Source organism: Sminthopsis crassicaudata, chromosome X, assembly GCF_048593235.1.
Source record: "Sminthopsis crassicaudata isolate SCR6 chromosome X, ASM4859323v1, whole genome shotgun sequence".
In the NCBI taxonomy this organism is placed as follows: Eukaryota; Metazoa; Chordata; class Mammalia; order Dasyuromorphia; family Dasyuridae; genus Sminthopsis; species Sminthopsis crassicaudata.
In genome coordinates, this window is record NC_133623.1 from 81991766 (window position 1) to 82011783 (window position 20018).

Below are 20018 nucleotides of genomic sequence, written 5' to 3' on the forward strand. Positions count from 1 at the left end.
ACGAGGTCCCAAGTCTTCTTGGGAATTCGCCTGCTCGGCCCCCACAGGGAGACAAGCCCAAACTCCCCGCGTCCAGCAGAGGCCCTGGGTTTGGGGGAGTCTCTCTGGCCTGCAAGCCGGAATGCCTGAAGGTTCGCTGCCCCCCCAGGAGGTGATGAGGGACTAATCCTCTCCCCCCAAAGAGAGCTCCTTCCCTGGGGGCCGGAGCAGCTCGAATCCCAAGGCCAGACTTGTGGGCATTCACCCCGAAGCCAGCGCAGAGGGAGGGGGACACCACTGAATGTGAGACGGCGGCTAGAAGCCTCCCCCTCCCCAGAGAGGCGCATGAAAAAAGACCGAAATGACCCCCGAAGGCTCCCTGGTACCAGAAGGAGGCCAGTTGAGAATTTAAAATAGACCTCAGGTAATTCAGAGGGATCCAAATGAGAGTTGACCGTATTTGGATAGGCCACGCTTCAGAGACCACCCGGGGCCTCCCCCCTGCCTGCCCCCCCCTTCATTGGAAAAGGAGAGCAGGGGAGGAGAGGGGGGGAAGTTGGGAAGGGGCCAGGCCTGACGCAGGATTTCCTGGCAGATGGCTCAATGATGGGGCTTAAGGTTCATTCAGTGGAGTGAGCAGCACTGGGCCGCGGTGAGCTGGAGATGAGGGAACCCAGGCGCATTTGGGGGACAGAGATGGGGGCAGCCTTCCTCAGTGCCTTGCTCCTCCTCTAGAAGGAACCTCCCCAAGCCCAGAATGATAAGCACATCCGTTCTAACTGTTCCCATCCTTCCTTCACTCTTTCTCTTCCTCCTCCTATCCCTTCTCTCACCTCTTTAATTCCCTTCTCTATCTACTGGCCCTTTCTTTTTCCTTCTCTCCCTTTCTAACCTTGACCTCCCTTCCCTTCCCTCCCCCCTGACCCTTTCTTCCTCCTAGTTTCCTTGGCTCATCTCACTTCTCTGGCCTTTCCTCTTCTTTCTCCTTCTAGCCCCTAACCTCCCTTCCCTGTATCTTTGACCCCTTCTAACCCTGACCAACCTTCCCTGTACCTTTGACCTCTTCTAGCCCTGACCTCCCTTCCCTGTACCCTAGATACCTTCTAGCCCTGACCTCCCTCACTGCTCCCCCTTCCTCTTTTCTCCCCTTCTAGCCCTGACCTCCCTTGCCCCACCCTCTGTGCATAGCCTCCCTTGGCTCCTCTCTTCCCCTCTCGGCTTTCTCTCCCTCCCTCTGTCTCTGTCTCACCCTCCCTCTCTTTCTCTGTCCCCACTCTGCCTCCCCTTTGTCTCTCGCTCTCTCTCTCTCCTTCCCTACTTTCCTTTCTCTTTCCCCCACCCTTTTTCTGTCTTTTTCTCTGTCTCTCTCCCTCATTCCCTCCCTCTGTCTCTCTCCCTTCTTCTGTCTCTGTCTGTCTCTTTTTCCCATGTGCTATCTGCCCTTTGCTTCTTTTGGTTCTTTCTTGACCTGGTATTAAAAAAAAAAAAAAAAAAAAAAAAAAATGGTAGCCACCAACTGGGGTAAAGTAATGGCTTTTTTCCTGGTTTGACCAATAGGGGTCAGCAGCCCGGATCTCTGGGGATGTGACTCAGTTCCCCCAGAATTGGGCGTGGTCCCCCCATTTCTGCCTCAGGGTTTGGATTTGGCGACTGGGGACTGCAACTCTTAAGGGTGGGGTAAGGCAGCCAGCTACAACCACAAAGACGGGCCGTGGGGTCCCCCGAGGCTGGGAGAGAGAAGATCCGGAAATCTGGGCCCGGGGCTCACTGGGCCTTTGGGCACTGAGGCAGAGATCCAGCTCTCTAGGACTCTTCCTGGCCTTTGCCCCTGAAGTCTGGGAATCTCCACCGCCTCGGAAGTAAAATGGAGCTAAATAAACCAGGCCTGCCTGATTCCTGGCGTGGTGGTGAAGGGATTTGCGGACCCCCCCCCCCCAATCTCTCTTGGACTCCCGCCCTCTCCCATGGAACACTGCCTTCTGGGAGGATGCTGAGAAGTGGAGGAGGGGCAGATTTCTAGAACCTGGGAGTGCCCCTGGGGGGCTGCAAGGCTGGCTAGGAAGGGCAGGGTGAGGCAGGGGCCCAGACTAGGGCCTGAGAGACTAGAACAGGCCCGATTACCCAGAAATCTAAGTAGCCCCCTTTCTAGTCGAGCTTCGGGAGGGGGAGGAAGGGAGGGAGACGTCCTGGTCTTAACTGATCTGGAGATGGGGAGCGGCGTTTTCCTAAGGGAACACTGCAGGAGAAGTGCCCTTCTCTCCTTCAGCGCCCCCTTCCCTCTTCAAGGGGTCAGAAGAGAAGAGAGAGGTCAGCAAATCTCCTCCCCCCTCTCTTTGGCCAAATAGGGAGTGGTCCCGTTGGGGCGGGGAAGCTAAGAGGGCCGGAGGCACCGAATGGCGGGGTAGACCGCGAAGGGGAAGATGCGGGGCCGAAGTCTGGGGGGAGGGGAGGGCGGGGTCCGAGACCTTCCCCCAGGAGCGCTTTTCCAACCCTTTTACACCGGGAGAAATGGAGCCTCTCCGGCTTAGAGCCTAAAGGAAAGCTCTGATTGCCCGGGTGTCGGGATGGCCGGCAGGCCCTAGTGGTAGAGAAACCGCGGACACGAGTGGGAGCGGAGGGGAAGGGAAAGCTCTGGGGTGGGGAGCCCGGCTGCTGAGGGACAATGCCGGGGTGCCTTTGGGCCGGTCCGTTCCGTTCTAGGAGGCGGGGGCAGGGAGAGGTGAACGGGGTTCCCCAGACTCATTCCACCGGGAAAATGCTTGGTCATTGGGGGTGGGGTTTGGGGCCCGAAGAAGTGGGAGGTGAGGTCGGGATCGTTCCCCTTCCTCGGCTTCCCTTCGTCCTTCGGGGGCCCCCTCCCCGTCGAAGCCCCACGGGCAGGGACACGGGATGCGCTGGAGGGGCCTGCCGGGGAAGGCTAAGCTTGGGAGGGAAATTGGGGCGGCTGGGGTGGGGGCAGGGACCGGATGAAAAGCACGCCCGTGGCTCTGGGCTGGGTGGAGTGGGGAAGAGGGGCCTGCGGGGAAGAGGGGCTGGGGGGGACGGAGGAAGAGGGGAAGAAGGGTGGAGGGGCGGGCCCGGCCCCCTCATCCCCTTCCCTCCGCCCCTTTCTCCCTCTTGGCCCGCCCCCGCCCCTTCCCATTTAAAGGGCCGGATCGCTCAGCCGCCGCACGGCCGTGTCTTTTTCCCTCCAGCTCGTCTGGCTCTAGGTGCCTGCGTCTTTAATTAAGGAGGGCCGCCCCCTCGCCGGGCTCCAGCACCGCCCCCAGCCTCTGCAGGCTCTCAAAATGAGTAGCTCCCACCCGCGGCCCGGCCACAGCCCCAGCAGCGCGGCTTCGGTAGCGGGCGGCGGCGGCGGCGGCGGCGACAAGGACAAGGACGCCGAGATGCCGGCCACGGAGAAGGACCTGGCCGAGGACGCGCCCTGGAAGAAGATCCAGCAGAACACGTTCACGCGCTGGTGCAACGAGCACCTCAAGTGCGTGAGCAAGCGCATCGGCAACCTGCAGACCGACCTGAGCGACGGGCTGCGGCTGATCGCGCTGCTCGAGGTGCTCAGCCAGAAGAAGATGCACCGCAAGCACAACCAGCGGCCCACCTTCCGCCAGATGCAGCTCGAGAACGTGTCCGTGGCGCTCGAGTTCCTGGACCGCGAGAGCATCAAGCTCGTGTCCATCGGTGAGCGGCGCGGGTGGAGCGGGACCGGGCGGGGCACTGCGGGCGGCGCGGGCGCGGGTGGGGCGGGACCGGGAGGGGCACTGCGGGCGGCGCGGCGCGGGGCGGGGCCGGGTACTGCGGGATGGGCATCCGAGGCGCGGGCCGGGCGCCAAGCCCTCGTCGGCGGACCGCTCGGAACTGTGACTCAGCCAGTCTCAGACCTCCTTGCCCACACATGTTCCCCAGGCCCGGCATGAGCCCAAGCAACGGTGCCAAGGCCCACAGCTGGTCTAACCTGTTGGAGCGCGGGCCCGGGAGGTCACCCCCGGCTAGTTCCCCTGTCTGCCCCTCCCTGGAGCCCGTTAAAGGGCTGAGCCAGCTGCGGGGGGGAGGGGAGCCATTTCCACATTTGTGTCTTGGGGTTGATGGCGGCCCCCTAAACAAAGGAGGAGGCCGCCGCTTCTCTGGAGCTCGAGGAATGCTGCTGGGGCTGTTAACTGTTTGTGGGGCGGAAGCATCTGGTGGGCTGAGGGAGCGCGGGGGCCGAGGGGCGGGCTTCTGCTGGGGCGTTGCCCGAGGCTGGATGGGGCCCCCTCCCCCCAGCCCGGCATCTAGCACCTCTCGGCTGGTGAAGGGCCGGGCGCTTCCTGGCTAGGGGTGGGTGTGGCAGAGGGAGAGCTGCCAGCCCGGGACTTCCCCCGCCAGTGGAGCCAAACTGCGCTTGCCTTCCTTTGGGTAGTGGCGGCTGGGCCCGTCCGGGGCTGAAGAGAAAATGCCCTGCCCGGGGCCTGGCGCTTCCTAGTGCCCTTCTCCCGCCGTTCTAGGCCCGGAACACCTCTCTCCGCAGCTTTCGCTCTCCATCCTCCGGTCCTCGAAGGGCCCCGCTCCTCCAGCCCTGGGCTCCCTCGGGCCACTTTCTGTGTGGCCTCTCTCCTCCCCCACTCGCACCCCGTCATGCTCCGGGCATGGCCCGCTTCTCCCAGAGCAGGCCCCCGTTGGGGCCCGCCTCCAGCTCGGATGAAAGCCGACTTGTATATGGGAAGGGTCTGGTGAAAGGCAAGAGGGAGCCGCTCCCGCAGCCTGGGAGGGAGGGGGTCAGAGGGCAGTGAGTAATCGGGGAAGGCGGCCTGGTGGAGGGGAGCTCAGCCGTGGACTGGGATTTCAGACTAGCGGGATGTGGAAGGCCGGTGCGCCCAGGGGTGGCCTAGCAGGAGAGCATCATGGGTGAGGCTGGACACCGCTAATGAAGGAACAGGAGGAAGGATGCCCAAGGGTTGCAGTAAAGACCTTGCTAACTGGGAAGGGCCAGCCCCCCTCTGTGTGGTTAGCAGCCTGTGCGGGACAGGCTCTGTCTCCCCCCAGGCCCCGGCTCCCCCCAGGCCCCGGCTCCCCCCAGGCCCCTGCCTCTGAGAAAGCACAGGTAGCCTGGCTGGGAACGGAGGAGAGAAGCTCCTGCACTGGGCTGAGGGGAGGGAGAACAAAGGTGGGCCGGCACCTGTCAGGAGAAGCGCCCAGAAAATGGCCGGGGCACAGTGTCAGTGGTTGAGTTCGTTTGATGCCGTGCATGGAGGTAGATTCCCATTCACTCCTCATCTAATCCAATCCTATCATTTGCAGATAGGGAAACTGAGGCTGGAGGAGACTTGGGGCTTGCTTTAGTTCCCCTCCCTGCTCAGGAGGTGATGGCTCGAGCAGCCTGAGTTGCCCGCCCCTGCATTGCCCCGGAATTCCTTTTTCTCCAGTCTGGCGGCTGCTCCATCACCTCGGCCTCTGCCTCTGAGTGGGCTGCCCCTCTCCCCCCCCTCCCCCTCCTGCCTAGCGCCTTTTGTGGCTCCCGGCAGGGCTGGGTACCTGGCCCCACCCTGTTTCCTGTGCTGAGGGGGGAAGGGAGCACCTCGGTGAAGGCCAGCCCCCGCCCAGCTCTGGACCCCCTGTCTTAGTGGGGCACCCCAGGGAGCTTGCTGAGCCTGGAAGGCTTCCCCTCCCCCACCTTTGGAGGTTTTGGGCTCATCTCCAGAAAAAGCAGCTTGGGCTGACTTCCCTCCCTCGCGCTCTGGGTCAGGAATGTCTCAGCCACCCTGGCTCCGCGGAGCTGTCCCTGACCCCTTCCTGCGCCTCGCACCCAGGCCCGAGGAGCTGTCCCCTGCCTCAGGGGCTGTCCCTGACCCCTTCTGACCCCTTCCTGCGCCCCGCACCCAGGCCCGAGGAGCTGTCCCCGGCCTCAGGGGCTGTCCCTGACCCCTTCTGACCCCTTCCTGCGCCCAGGCCCCAGGGGCTGTCCCTGACCCCTTCCTGCGCCCCGCACCCAGGCCCGAGGAGCTGTCCCCGGCCTCAGGGGCTGTCCCTGACCCCTTCCTGCGCCCCGCACCCAGGCCTGAAGAGCTGTCCCCGGCCTCAGGGGCTGTCCCTGACCCCTTCTGACCCCTTCCTGCGCCCAGGCCCCAGGGGCTGTCCCTGACCCCTTCCTGCGCCCCGCACCCAGGCCCGAGGAGCTGTCCCCGGCTTCAGGGGCTGTCCCTGACCCCTTCTGACCCCTTCCTGCGCCCAGGCCCCAGGGGCTGTCCCTGACCCCTATGTCCCCGCACCCAGGCCCGAGGAGCTGTCCCCGGCCTCAGGGGCTGTCCCTGACCCCTTCTGACCCCTTCCTGCGCCCAGGCCCCAGGCCCGAGGAGCTGTCCCCGGCCTCAGGGGCTGTCCCCTGCTCCTTCCTGCACCCGCACTCAGACCCCAGGGGCTGGTCCCGGGCCCCTTCTGTGCCCCGCACCCCAGCCGGAGGGGCTGTCCCGGGCCCCTTCCTCCTCTCTCCTCCCAGAAGTCTGACTCGGGCAGGAAGGGACTGGCTCACCTTCTCTCCCCCCTCCCCCATTGTGTCTGGGCTCGGAAGGGGGTGGGGCAGTCGTGCCCCAAAGTTGGGGAAGAAGGGAGGGTGGGTGGAGAGAGTGGGAGCGGAGGAAGGAAGGCAGGATATGGGAGGGGAGGTGGGCCCTGCCCCAGTCGGGGGGTTTGCTCTTCCTTCTCCCGCCCCTGATTCCTAGAGCTTTGCCCATATAAGGCTAAAAAATGTTGGAAAGCAGTGCGATTAGTAGGCTGGGGCCCAGCGGCCGAGGGGGAGGGGTGTGTCACCCCAGCAGAGGGGGGCGGGGCCCAGGCGGGAGATGGGGGGAGAGGGGAGGGCCTGGGAGCCAGGCGTGGGAAAGGCCCCTTGGGGAAGGGCCCGGGCCCTGGGCTAAGCTGGGGGGCAGATTGCTACCCCCCTTCCTTCCTGGGGGGCCTCCCTCTTCCCTTTTGCATCTCTGCTGTGGAAGTAGAGAAAAACACTGTCCTATAGCCTCCACACGCACAGGCGCGCACGCCCCATGGCCATTGTTGTGACTGGAAACGGAGGGTGTGGCCTGGCGCTCGGAGATAGTCCCTTCTAGTGAAGGATGCTCGCGCCCTCTGGGCCCCTCTTCCTCAGGGCTCTTTCCCCGCCTGCCTTCCGCAGGTTCGGCCCACTGGCCCAACGGAGGGTGTGCTCCGAGAGGCGCCAGCTTGAGCTCTTGCCAGTGCCAGCCGGGGGCCTGGCAGCTCTTGGTGGTACTTGGCATTCTAGCGAACACTGGCTGGTGTCCCCTCCCCTCCCCTCCCCAGCAGCTACTTTGAAATAGGCGACCAGGGATCCCAGGGATAGGGTTGGATTTCACAAGTGGGAGAAAGCACGGGCGGCGGCAGGGCGGGCGCTTCCTCTCCCCGGGAGGAACTCCTTGCTTCCTGTGCTAGCGAGAGCTTCCACGGCACTGGCAGGAACGGGAGCGCACTACCCCTTGGGCAGCTTCGGCCATGTCAAACGTTCTGTTGCTTCCAGGGAAGGGAAGGGGCAGCGAACTCTAGGCCTGGAGAAGGATGAACTGAGTGCTAAAAGTCTGGGATAGAAAGGAAATAATTGTGATTTAGGAGGCCTAGAGGCCTGCCTCCACAGGCCCTGGAAGCAGCCTCGCCTCCACGGGCCCTGGAAGCAGCCTCGCCTCCGCGGGCCCTGGGAGCAGCCTCGCCTCCGCGGGCCCTGGGAACAGCCTCGCCTCCGCGGGCCCTGTGGGCAGCCTCGCCTCCGTGGGCCCTGTGGGCAGCCTCGCCTCCGCGGGCCCTGGGAACAGCCTCGCCTCCGCGGGCCCTGTGGGCAGCCTCGCCTCCGCGGGCCCTGTGGGCAGCCTCGCCTCCGTGGGCCCTGTGGGCAGCCTCGCCTCCGCGGGCCCTGGGAACAGCCTCGCCTCCGCGGGCCCTGTGGGCAGCCTCGCCTCCGCGGGCCCTGTGGGCAGCCTCGCCTCCGCGGGCCCTGTGGGCAGCCTCGCCTCCATGGGCAGCCTCGCCTCCGCGGGCCCTGTGGCCCCTTCCTCTCTGAGCCTGGCTCAGTGCACACGTAAATAAGGAGCCTGAGGTGCTCTGTGAGGCTTGCCCAATCCCGCTATTTTGTGAGTCCCTTATATGGAGAAGTCTGCATGCAGACTTGCCTCCTCTCCCTCTCGGTACCCTCCCCACCCCCGTCCCAGCTGAGTCAGAAGACAAGCATTCTTCCTGCCTGTTTGTTTGTTCTGTTCTGAAAGGAATCTCCAGATAGGGGCTAGGAGCACCCGACCCCCCCCTTGGATGGGCCCAAGGAGGTCTTCTGGGACCCCGTTTGCCGAGCTCTGTACAAAAGGACTGTCCACATTGGGTAAAATCGGCCTCATCTTTGCCTCTGTGGAAGTCCTTTTGGGGTTCCTGGTAGGTAGACCAAGGTACTCCTCCAAGATGGAAGCAGCAGAGTCAGATCTCCGTGGGCTGCCTTAGAGGGCTCAGCCTCCGAAGGGTCTCCTGGGTAGGAAGGGTGAGGCTAGGTGATCTGAGATCTTTCGGGCTCAGAGAACGATTGGCCCCCACCCACCCAGAGTCCCCTTTTTTGTCCCGTGAAAGCCCGAAATGTGTTGGCAGACTTTGGGTGGCATTTCATGGGATCCTAACTTCACACACGGACATGTGGAGGTCCACGGAGATGGGAAGTTTCAGGGGCAGAGCTAGGGCAAGAATGACAGAAACTTCTGGGACCGCCTAGTCTTTTGAGCCCGACCTCTGGGCACCAGAAGGCCCCCCCCCCGGCCTGCCCGATGGGCGGCTGCCCACCCCCATGCTGGAACCGGCCAGTGAGGGAGGTGCCCGGAGGCAGTGGCCCGTTTCTCTTGGAGACCGTTGGGTATTTGTCATAGGAAGCCTAAAAGGGAGTGCCCCTTATTCCTCCCGCTTCGGCCCCGTGGGGTGTGTATGAGCCGGAACGGGAGATTCCTTTTCCAGTTTTCCTCTGCTCTCTAACTTTTCTCCTCAGCTCTGCTGCTCGTTCCTTTCTTAGGCTGATCCCCCCCCACCCCCCGTTGCAGGCCCGGCTCAGCTCTGTAGGGCAAGGCCCCCTGAAGGGCGGGTATGTGGGGGGGCTACTTGTTCCCTGAGGCCAGCTGCGAGCTCTGCTGATTGGGGCGCAGGGGGTTGCCATGGTGATTGGGGTGGCTGCTGGCCAGGCCTTTCGGGTGGGTCTCGGAATATCCTGGACCATTTCCCCAGGCCGGGCCTGCCAGGTTTTGCCGGGCCTGTTCCTCCTTTTGGCTTTCGGCCTGCCGCTCGGTTCCGTCTCTGTGCCTTGGGCCTGGTCTTTTGGCTTCGGTCCCCCAGATCAGAGATTTCATCATGTGGCAGTGCGTTCTTCCCCAAGTTCTTTGGGGTGAGCTGTGATGGGCACCATTCCTTTTACTCTCTGCCCCCCTTCATTTCCTCCCTCTAACCTCACGGGCCCTGCCATGGGAGAAACAGTGTCTAATCTATTTTTGCCTGGGCCTAGGGAGCCCAAAATAGAGCAGCGGGGAGGGAACGAATTCTTGGCAGTCTCAGCTTCTTCTTGCTCCCTCCCCAAAGCTGGATGGGGCTTGTTCTAGGGGCTCTTGAGCTCTCGGGGCAAGAGGGCCTGTTACTTGGCCCGTAGCTGTGAAAGCCTCCCCTTTCCAGTGGAATGGCTTCCTCTCGCCCCATCCCCAACTCGGGCCAGCCGCCATCTTGGTTCACCAGCAGAGCTGGAGCCTGCTGGTCTAGGGAGGTTGCACTGAAGGGGGTGGGGGTGGGACCAAGAAAGGATTTGTAGCCTCTGTGATAGTCGTCCATCTTCTCCCCAGCCTTACCTGTGGTGGGAAAGGTGAGGGATGAAACTCCAACAGTTTGACCGGAGCAGAAGGTGGCGTGGGCCGTGTTCCTCTGCCTTCTGTGGGTCTGCTTTGCCACTTCTGTAAAATCAAGGGGTTGTGCTTCCCCCGGGGGTCCCTTCTGGGGTGCTCTGTCCGGGCCTCTGGCTCCTGTACCCCAGGCCCAGGTGGCTCGGGGCTCGACAGCTGCGCCCGCATTGTCTTGGCTCCCTTGTCTTTCCGGCCCCCTCCTCCCGGCCATGAATTTCTGCTGACTTTTGCGAGTTCTTTTCTCTCTGTGTTCTGTTCCTCCACCTCTATGGAGCTGTAACGTGCCTGGCTGAGCGCCAGCAGCTCGCCGGGGATTTGGGGGAGAGAGAATGGGAGAGGAGGGATTCCTGTTTGCTCACAGAACCAGCACACGGCCACGGCTCCTCTCCCTCCCCTTTCTTTCACTTGAGCCTTCTAACCTTGTGAAGTGAATTGTACACATGAGAAAATGGAGGCCCAGCAGTTACATGACTTGGATAGGGTCACTTGGCTAGTAAGTGGCAAGGAAGATTTGACCTCATTTTTCCTAATTGCTGGTCTAGTGTTTTAGCCACTTCTCCCTTCTCAAGCCATGAGCTTCAGGGCTGGCTTTCTGGGGAGAGGCCGGGGTATTGCTCTGTGCTAGGAAGTCAGAGGACTTTTTCAAGACCTCAGATCTACTCCTGGGGGTCCTCCTCACCTCCTGGGAGACTTTCCTGCCTCTGCCCTGGATGCCCCCCCCCTTCCTTCTGGTCTGGAGAGGTCCAGACCCTCCACCCTTCAAGGGAAGGGATGGTGATTTCGTGCATCTCCAGCACTTGGCCCGGCACCCAGTTGGTGCTTAATCGGTGCTTGTTGCCAGATCCTCGAGGGTTTTAGCCTTAAGCAGAGGCTCCCGCCGTCTGCTGGACAGCCGGGACTCTGGGCAGAGGCTGAGCAGACATCTTTCTTCCCACCCCATGCCCCTGTAGACAGCAAGGCCATTGTTGATGGCAACCTGAAGCTCATCTTGGGTCTGATTTGGACCCTGATCCTGCATTATTCCATCTCGATGCCAATGTGGGACGAGGAGGAGGATGAGGAGGCCAAGAAGCAGACGCCCAAGCAGCGGCTCCTGGGCTGGATCCAGAACAAGCTCCCTCAGCTGCCCATCACCAACTTCAGTCGGGATTGGCAGAGCGGCCGTGCCCTCGGTGCCCTCGTGGACAGCTGTGCTCCAGGTGAGAGCCGAGCCCCGCCTCCTCCTCTGCCCTGGCAGAGGCCAGACTTCCAGAGCCTTGGTGCTGAAGAAGAGAGCAAGGAAGGCCCCACCCCCTCCATCTCCTGCCATCTTGTATGACCCCTCGCCTGGATTCTCTTCTTCCTCGTCTCCGCCTCTAAAGTCCTTCCCTCCCTTCGAGGCTCAGCTCGACCCCTGCCTCCCGCAGAGGAGGCCTTGGCTGACACCCCCCTCCCACACGGATGTGTTCCGAGGCAGTGGCCGGCCCGGAGTCCGCTGAGGGATCTTCCCCGATAGCTAATCCAGTCTGAGCTCCTTCTGAGGATGGAGGGTGGGTCGGCTCATTCCGTGGGCTTTCTCTCCCGTCTGCTGCAGGCCTGTGCCCCGACTGGGACTCCTGGGATGCCAGCAAGCCCGTGAACAACGCCAGAGAAGCCATGCAGCAGGCCGATGACTGGCTGGGCATTCCGCAGGTACGACTTTGCCGACCTTTGTCTCTTCCCTGTTCCCGGAGAGTTACACGGTTGCTTGATCTAGAGCTGAGAAGGACCTCGGAGGCCATGCGATCTAAATCTGATTTTACGGGGGGGAAACTGAGGCCCGGAGTAGGAAATTAAGAGTTGGAGGAATTTAACCATAGGTCCTGGGATTCTGCTGGGCCCCTTGTCCCAATTCCCCCCGTGGGTTCCCAACTCTAGACCTTTTGGCTGTAAGTGGGGGTAGCTAGACGATTACGTCAAGGTGGCGTGGCCTCCCCTCGTCCCGGCAGCAGCGACCCCTCCGATCTTCTGCAGGTGATCACTCCCGAGGAGATTGTGGACCCCAATGTTGATGAGCATTCAGTCATGACCTACCTGTCCCAGTTTCCCAAGGCCAAGCTGAAGCCTGGGGCCCCGCTGCGCCCCAAGCTCAACCCAAAGAAAGCCAGAGCCTATGGGCCAGGTGAGGAACCGCACAGGGGAGGGCGGCACTTTGGAGGTGGGAGGGGAGGCACGTATACTAAGGTGAGCGGCTGAGGGGTCCGAGAAGGGGAAACGAGGACCAGCCGTGTAGGCAGGCCGAGACTCGTCCTTGGTGCCGCCCTGCTCCTGCCGACGCCTTTTCGGTGAAGGGGTCTGGGCGGTAGACAGCCAGCAGACACTGTCCCCAGGACCCCTAGGGAAACGGGGGGAGCCACCGGATTGGAGAGAGCGGGGGTGGGTAGGGGATCGGACAAGGGCCTCCACAGGCTAGTGAAGTGGTCGGTGTGGAGCCCCTTTGCTTGGCAGGGAGAGTTGGGAGCCAGCCCTGTGCTATCCCGACTTCACCTCGCCATCTCCCATGTAGGAATCGAGCCCACCGGGAATATGGTGAAGAAGCGGGCGGAGTTCACCGTGGAGACAATAAGTGCTGGCCAGGGGGAGGTCCTGGTGTACGTGGAGGACCCCGCTGGGCACCGGGAAGAGGTAGGTGCTGCCCCTGTCACTGCCCCCTCTGGGCTCGGGAGGGATGACACTTGGAGGCCCATGTGAGGAATACAAGGAGTCCGGGGCCGGTTCCCAGAGGGAAGATTGGCCCGCGAGAGCTGGGCGGGCTCCGTCCCGGCCTCGTGCCCGGCGAGCCGACCGAGACCCCCGTGCATCGTTACAGGCCAAGGTGATCGCCAACAATGATAAGAATCGCACCTTCTCTGTCTGGTACATCCCCGAGGTCACGGGGACACACAAGGTGAGATGGGACCTCGGGCCGGAGGACGGGAGGGAAGGTAGAGCTCTGCCAGGCTCGCTTGAATCCAAGTCTCCCTGCATCCCGCTCGTCTAGGTCACAGTTCTCTTTGCCGGCCAGCACATTGCCAAGAGCCCCTTTGAGGTGTATGTGGACAAGTCCCAGGGCGACTCCAGCAAGGTCACAGCCCAAGGCCCGGGCCTGGAGCCCACTGGGAACATCGCCAACAAGACCACCTACTTTGAGATCTTCACTGCCGGTGAGGCTGGCCTCCTTCCTATTATTCCCTGTCCCCTCCCAGGATCCCAGAGACCTAGAGCCAGCCCTGTAAGCAGGTCACCAAGGTCAAGCCCTTCATTTTATGGAGAAGTGGTCGGACGGGCATCTGATGCCAAGCCCCTTGCTTTTTCCTCGGTGCCGTACTCTTAGCTGTTCACTCACCGCTCCCGTGGGACGTGAGCCTTAGTCTTGAGCTTAAAAAGAATCCATAAGTAAAGCGCTTGGAAGCTAAGGGTACGGGCTGCCGCATCCTTGCTTCCTCCGGCCCCTCGTAGCCCGTAAGAGGCTTTGGACTGGGTTGGCGCTAAACTCCTGTCCTTTGTCCTGATATCTGAAGCTTTGGCCCGCTTCCGGTCGGCAGCCGTGAGCGTAGGTTGCACGCCGCCAATACGCGTTGGCTGCTGTCATCTTTTCAGAGATGGGAGAGACCCAAGGAAAGTCAGGCTTTTCAGCTTTAGTTCTGTAGCGTAAGCTGCCCCTCCCACTCTGAGAAGGCCCCATCGTGGATGGGGGTGGTGTGGCAGAGTAAGCAGCGAGGGGGGGGGGGGGAGCCACGTGGGGATCCTCGAGTTCTGTTTCCCTATCAGGTGCTGGTGTTGGAGAGGTGGAGGTAGTGATCCAAGATCCCACGGGGAAGAAGGGGACCGTGGAGCAACAGCTGGAGGACAAGGGCAACAGCACGTACAGATGTAGCTACAAGCCCACCCTGGAGGGGATCTATACCATCTACGTCACCTTTGCTGGGGTACCCATTCCCCGGAGCCCGTACACTGTCACTGTTGGCCAAGGTGAGTCCTCTGATGCATGTCGTGCTCCCCACGAGGCCAGTCGTCCTGTGCCGGGGACCCCGGGAGACCGCCTGCCATCCCAGGCACTGCTGCTCTGGCTGCCCTCATCTCCCTCCTCCCCCGACCGCCCCATCCTGGAGAGGTCGGGACCATGGCGGGTGGGCCACCGGATCACTCTTCTTGTCGTCTCATTCACGGCTGCCTCGGGGCCCCCTCCCTCTTTCCCTGTCCTCTTTTCCGTCCATCACCTGTCTCTTCACTGTTCTTGGCAAACTTGCTCTCTCTCCGTGGTTTGTTTCCTCTCTTCTGTCTGTCTCTTCATGCTTCCGTCTTCTCTGAAGACCTGGCTCCGGCTGCCTGGGAATCTCTGCTGAGCTCTGATCTCACCAAAGGGTGGACGGTACTTGAGCCCGCTTATTTCGGAGGGAGGGGGAGACGTTGGAAGGAGGAGGGGAGGGAGGGGAGGAGGGAGGTCCCAGCACGTCACCACAGGACCCCAGCTCTGGTAGTGCCGTAAGCAGCTGGAGCCCGCACACGCCACGAATCCCACTCACCCGACTAGCTTGGCTTGGTCACTCCCCTTTGGCGGGCCCTCTGCGCCACGAGGGCGTTGCACTTGATCACTGGTTGTTCTGGCACAGGGTTACTGCTTTCTCCTGCCCAATTCTTTGGGAAAAGAGAATCCTGGGTCCGGCTTTTGGCAGGCAAGAACGTAGTGTCAGAGCAGAGGCCTCACCTTTGACCTTGGGCTACTTGGACTCAGGGTATCTCCAAATAGTGAGACCTCCCCTTCTCTCCCCAGCCTGCAATCCCAGTGCCTGCCGGGCCGTGGGCCGAGGTCTGCAGCCCAAAGGGGTTCGAGTGAAAGAGACGGCTGACTTCAAAGTCTACACCAAGGGGGCGGGCAGTGGCGAGCTCAAGGTCGTCGTGAAGGGTCCCAGTAAGTCCAGTGTCAGAGTGGGGGTGGGGGGGGTAGAGGGCTTGGGGCTTTTCGCAGACAAAGCGCGGGAGATGTCAGACACAACAGAGAGGAACCTTAGGGTGAGCTCCCTGAAGACTGATTGAAAGAGCACAGGATGTTTAGGTTTAGGTTGGCATCCATCTCTCGGAGGTAGACAGCAGGCAGCGTGGGACGGCAGAGTGCTGTGACGGCCACCTTGTGATATTTTTGAAAAGCTGTCACATGGAAGACACACTGATTTTATTTGCTCCTAAAGGGTGGAGCCTTCCACACTAGGGGGGCTCCCTCAGAGCTGATGGTGGCTGTGCAGAGCCCGGGCAAAGGGGATGAACTCCTGTCACTGAAGTCCCTGTCATCGTGGGGCGGGGGCGGGCCCATCTGGGATAGAAGGCCTCAGGCCATGATGCTGAATTTATGAAGCCCCTTCCCTGTCCCCGAATGGGCCTGGATCTCTCCTCTCATCCCCACTCTCTTCTGGCCAAGGGGGCACATTTGCTGCAGCCTAGGCCAGGAAAGCATCCTTCTCTTCCCCCGCCTATTCCCTGTATCTTCTGCAACGCTACAGTGTTCAGATGTTTTCTGCTCCCGCCCCCTGTAGTTGCGTTATATTTGTAGCAGGGGTTTTTCCCAGTCCTTCCCGTTGTTCTCCCCACCCCTGCTGGGAGCTAGAGCGGCTTCTGTGGAGTGGATGCTTCTGATTAAAAGGACTGGTTTTTGAATCTTTGTCCCCTCTGCCTGGCACTGAGAGTGCCCTTTGGATCGATGACTCTGAACTAAGTGTTGTAGGAGGTCCTGGGAAACCAAGGCACCTCCTTAGCCCTCCAGGGAGTTTACAGTCACGTGGGGGTAGGGGAGAGTCCAGACACCAACATAGATAACCCGTGTCTGACGTTGCCTGTTGTCTACGTCTGACAGATGCCAAGCCATTTGCCATGTGAGGCTTGAAGTTGCTGTGGAAGGATTTCCTTTCCCAGAAAAATTGGGGATATGTTAAGAATGAGACAAAAATAGCTGGGGGTGTAAGGAAAGACTCCCCCCCCCCCCAGTATGTACAGCTCTGGAGGGCAAAGTACAGTCTAGCTGGGCCAGAATTGAAGTGGGGAAAATGGTGTTAGGAAAAAAGGCCAACGGGGGGGGGGGGGGGGGGCGGCTAGATAGTGCAGTGAATAGAGCCCTGCCCCTGCAGCAAGGAGGACCTGAGTTAAAACCCAGCCTTAACACTTCCTAGCTGTGTGACCCTGAAGAAGTCACTTAACCCCAGTAGCCTCACAAAAGAAAAAAAAGGTTTATACACATATATGTATGTGTGTGTGTAGATAGATAGATGGATGGATGGATAGATAGATGGATGGATAGATGGATGGATGGATGGATGGATAGATAGATAGATAGATAGATGGATGGATGGATGGATGGATGGATGGATGGATGGATAGATAGATAGATAGATAGATAGATAGATAGATAGATAGATAGATAGATAGATAGATAGATAGGCTGGGGCAGATACTCAATGACAAGTAATTTTATCAAAGCCTCTTCTGGAGGCATGGACACCTGGAGAGCTAGTAAGAAGCCACTCTGTGATTTCCCAGGCACTACCTGGCCCTCTTCAGGAGGGAATGCTGGGACTGGGGCCTCTTGGAATACTCTTTCACCTAAACTCCTCTTCCTTCCCCCCAATAGAGGGTGAAGAACGGGTGAAACAGAAAGATCTCGGAGACGGCGTTTACGGCTTTGAGTATTATCCTCCCGTCCCCGGCAACTATACGGTCACCATCACCTGGGGCGGTCAGAACATCTCCCGCAGGTGAGGAGGGATCCCTTTCAACTTCCGGTTAAGGGCGGGCCACTGATGTTTGAACAAAATGAAAACCAAGCCATGGACCGGAAGCCCCCTAGCCCAAGAAATGATCCCCATGCGCCAGGGCATTTTGTACACATCGTCTCCTTTGAGTGTTACCGTGACCCAGGCAAACAAGGAAAGCGGAGTTTGGGCTGACAGATGACAGATTCCCGAGCTAGCGAGTGTCAGAGGAGAGATTCCAAGCTAAAGTTTCCCGACTCCGAGATCTGCGGATGATCTTTTACACCTGACCGTGTCCGTCACATCTGCCCATGGTTTCTGCCCTTGCCACCCGGTGGCACGACCATTCCCTTCCTTGAGCCTCAGCCTCCTCTTCTCTGACATGAAGTCTTCCCTTCTTGTCTAGGGGGATGGGAGTAGGGGAAGGGGAGGAACTCGATGCTTTTCTCATAGTGGTATATATGTGTGTCCTCTCAATAGTCCCTTCGAAGTAAAGGTGGGCACGGAGTGTGGCAACCAGAAGGTTCGGGCCTGGGGCCCCGGCCTGGAGGGCGGCGTGGTCGGCAAGTCGGCTGACTTCGTGGTCGAGGCCATCGGGGATGACGTTGGTACCCTGGGTATGTCGGAAGGCACTTTCTTGGGCTGTGGGCAAAGAGGCCAGAAAATCACAGGAAGACTCATGACAGGATGGTGTCCAGTCTAGCAGAGAAATCGGGCATCCCACATTTCTCTACTCAGTCCGGCGATTTCCCAGTGGAGGGTGCGGGGCCTGGTGCCAGCTTCAGAGAAAGGAGAAATTATCGGAGTCAGGGTGGGGGGTGGGGAGGGGGCGGCAAAAGACGTGGCTTCAGATCCCGGCTCACCTGCTCATTGTTGAGCAGGAGGCTGGGGGCTCTCAAGGGCCCCTTCGCATAGTGGGAACTCCGAAGTAGTCTGCCCTGGAAGGCCGTGGGAGACAGGCAGATCCGCTGCTACTCCCTCCAGGCTCTTACTCAGCTGACTTGCTGTCAATCCCCCAGGATTCTCAGTGGAAGGCCCCTCACAGGCAAAGATCGAGTGTGATGACCGGGGTGACGGTTCCTGTGACGTGCGCTATTGGCCACAGGAGGCTGGGGAGTACGCGGTCCACGTGCTCTGCAACAATGAAGACATCAAACTCAGTCCATTCATGGCTGACATCAAGACCGCCCCCAAGGACTTTTACCCAGAAAAGGTGAGGAAGGACCGGGCCCTGGGAAGATGCCCAAGGCCAGTGCTGGGGACCGACCTCACCCTCCAACCCGTGGGCACGGCCTGTGGCCTTTTGACTGCTGGGCTTCTCGTCGCCCCCCACCTGAGAACATGCATGTGACTTGATCATATTGTCCTTTCTGGGTCTCGGAAGAGCTCAAAGCTGGAGGTGGAGGGAGCTCGCCTCTTTGGAGAGGGTCCCAGACCAGTGGCCAAACTCAGCGGTCCGCTGGCGGTGCTCTCGGGCTGCTCCGGTTGCCCTTTTTGATCGTATTACCCCTTTCCCTTCAGGAGGGAGATGCCGCTCCCACTATGTTACTACCAGGGCACAGGGAGCTCAGCGCCAAGGAGGTGGGGTTGAGTCTGCCAGGCCTTTACCCTACTGTATGAGAACAAGCCTTGGCTTGCCCGATGTGGGCCCTAGAGGAGTGACTGGAGATCCCTGGCTAGGTGGCTAGAGGACACAGATTTCAGCGAGCCCCTCGTGATTTCCCGAGAAGCCCATGTCCCTGTGCCCGCTGGCTGGCTCGGGGCTGACCCGTCGGGGGCAGGGCCTCTGGGTCTGACGTCTTTGGGGCTTGGCTTTAGGTGAAAGCCCGAGGGCCGGGTCTGGAGAAGACCGGCGTGGCCATCAATAAGCCGGCCGAGTTCACCGTGGATGCCAAGAATGGGGGCAAGGCCCCTCTCAAAGTCCAAGTGCAGGTGAGATGGGGTTGAGAAGCAAGGGGCTGCCGCAGGAGCCTCGAAACAGACTGGCTGAGCTCAGTTGCTTCTCCTCCCCTTTCAGGACAGCGAGGGCTTCCCTGTGGATGTCACCGTGAAAGACAATGGCAACAACACCTTCAGCTGCTCCTATGTCCCCAAGAAAGCAGTCAAGCACACGGCTATGATCTCTTGGGGAGGAGTCAACATCCCTAACAGCCCCTACCGGGTAAGCCTCCCTCCCCCCATCTCTGCACAGGCTGAAACGGGGGCCTCAGCTGATGCAAAGAACTAGGGAGGGTCGCTGACTTGGCCAGGATCGTGCAGGGGTCGGCCATGTTGTGTCACAAGAGTCTGAGTTTAGAGCCAGAAGGGGCTGGAGTCCAGTCCCCTCCCATCCAGGTATTCGAGCTAGGGTCCTCTCTCACCCTGCTCCTACCCCACTGTACTTCCCGTTTCACAGATGGGAAGCTGAGACCCAGAAGACCAACCATTTCCTCAGCTTTCTCCGCCAGTATAGACGTTGCCAGCTGGGGCTTGTCAGTTCCTCTCGGGGCCGAGCCAGTTGGGGTTTTTTGTCTTGGCGGTGGCTATGTCACCGGTTCCTGTTGAACTTGTGCCTGTCCGGGAGCCTCAGGCACTTTTTTTCTCCTCTGAGCCCCATTACAAGTGAACCCTGTGAATGCCAAGTTCTTACCTTGTGCCAGGTCTTTAACGGCAGTCTCTACCCTTCCTCTTGGGGGTTGGCAACAAGATAGAAGCAGATGAGTGAATGGAAGATAATCTGATGAGGGGGGAGTGCTCCTCCCCAAGATGGGGGTGAGGAGGACCGAAAGAGGTTCTTGGGAAGCATCAGCTGGGCCACAGGAAGACGGTTAAGGATTTAAAGAGAGTAGCCTAGATGAAGAAGGTGCTTTCCTGCCTCTATCTCTCTCCCTTCTCCCACCCCATGGCCACCTAGCTGCCAAAACAGTTTTCCTAAATAAGGAACAAACAAGCCTGACTCCTCCTGCCCTGGTTCAAAAACCCTCCATGAGTGGCTGTCTCTGGAGACCACTGGCTTGGTGAAGTTGGCAGCTCCAGATCCTTAGGGATGTGTCCCCTAACCTATCTTCCAAGATTGATTTTCCCATGACTCTTCACCGACACTACATTCTGACTGAATCTGCTCAGTACCTGGAGGACACGGTCACCTCCCACCTTCATGTGTGCACAGGTGTTTCCCCCACCTGCCCCGTGCATGGAGTGTGCCTCTATCTTTCTTCTTCCTCCCCTTTTTCATCATCTGAATTACTTCTCTTCCCCCTTTGTCTCCTTCTGTCTTTGCAGGTAAATGTGGGAGCAGGAAGCCATCCTAATAAGGTAAAAGTCTACGGGCCAGGAGTGGCCAAGACTGGTCTCAAGGCCCACGAGCCAACCTACTTCACTGTGGACTGCACTGAAGCTGGGCAGGGTGAGTGAGCTTGGGGATGGGGTGAGAAAGTAG

At 60.2% G+C, this 20018-nt stretch overlaps 1 protein-coding gene across 2 annotated transcripts in view; it reads left to right on the forward strand.

Annotated features, from left to right (window-relative positions):
• Positions 1 to 20018, forward strand: part of FLNA (filamin A) — a 51676-nt gene that overhangs the window by 1767 nt on the left and 29891 nt on the right. For both annotated transcript variants that reach the window (XM_074277366.1, XM_074277367.1), the window contains exons 2-16: positions 3174 to 3657; positions 10814 to 11062; positions 11437 to 11534; positions 11856 to 12003; positions 12388 to 12506; positions 12691 to 12768; positions 12862 to 13024; positions 13632 to 13832; positions 14635 to 14772; positions 16480 to 16603; positions 17081 to 17217; positions 17620 to 17813; positions 18419 to 18532; positions 18618 to 18761; positions 19862 to 19985. In XM_074277366.1, coding sequence (XP_074133467.1) covers positions 3267 to 3657; positions 10814 to 11062; positions 11437 to 11534; positions 11856 to 12003; positions 12388 to 12506; positions 12691 to 12768; positions 12862 to 13024; positions 13632 to 13832; positions 14635 to 14772; positions 16480 to 16603; positions 17081 to 17217; positions 17620 to 17813; positions 18419 to 18532; positions 18618 to 18761; positions 19862 to 19985 — 2422 coding nt within the window. In that variant the 5' untranslated portion in view covers positions 3174 to 3266. The remainder of the gene's footprint in view (positions 1 to 3173; positions 3658 to 10813; positions 11063 to 11436; positions 11535 to 11855; positions 12004 to 12387; positions 12507 to 12690; positions 12769 to 12861; positions 13025 to 13631; positions 13833 to 14634; positions 14773 to 16479; positions 16604 to 17080; positions 17218 to 17619; positions 17814 to 18418; positions 18533 to 18617; positions 18762 to 19861; positions 19986 to 20018) is intronic.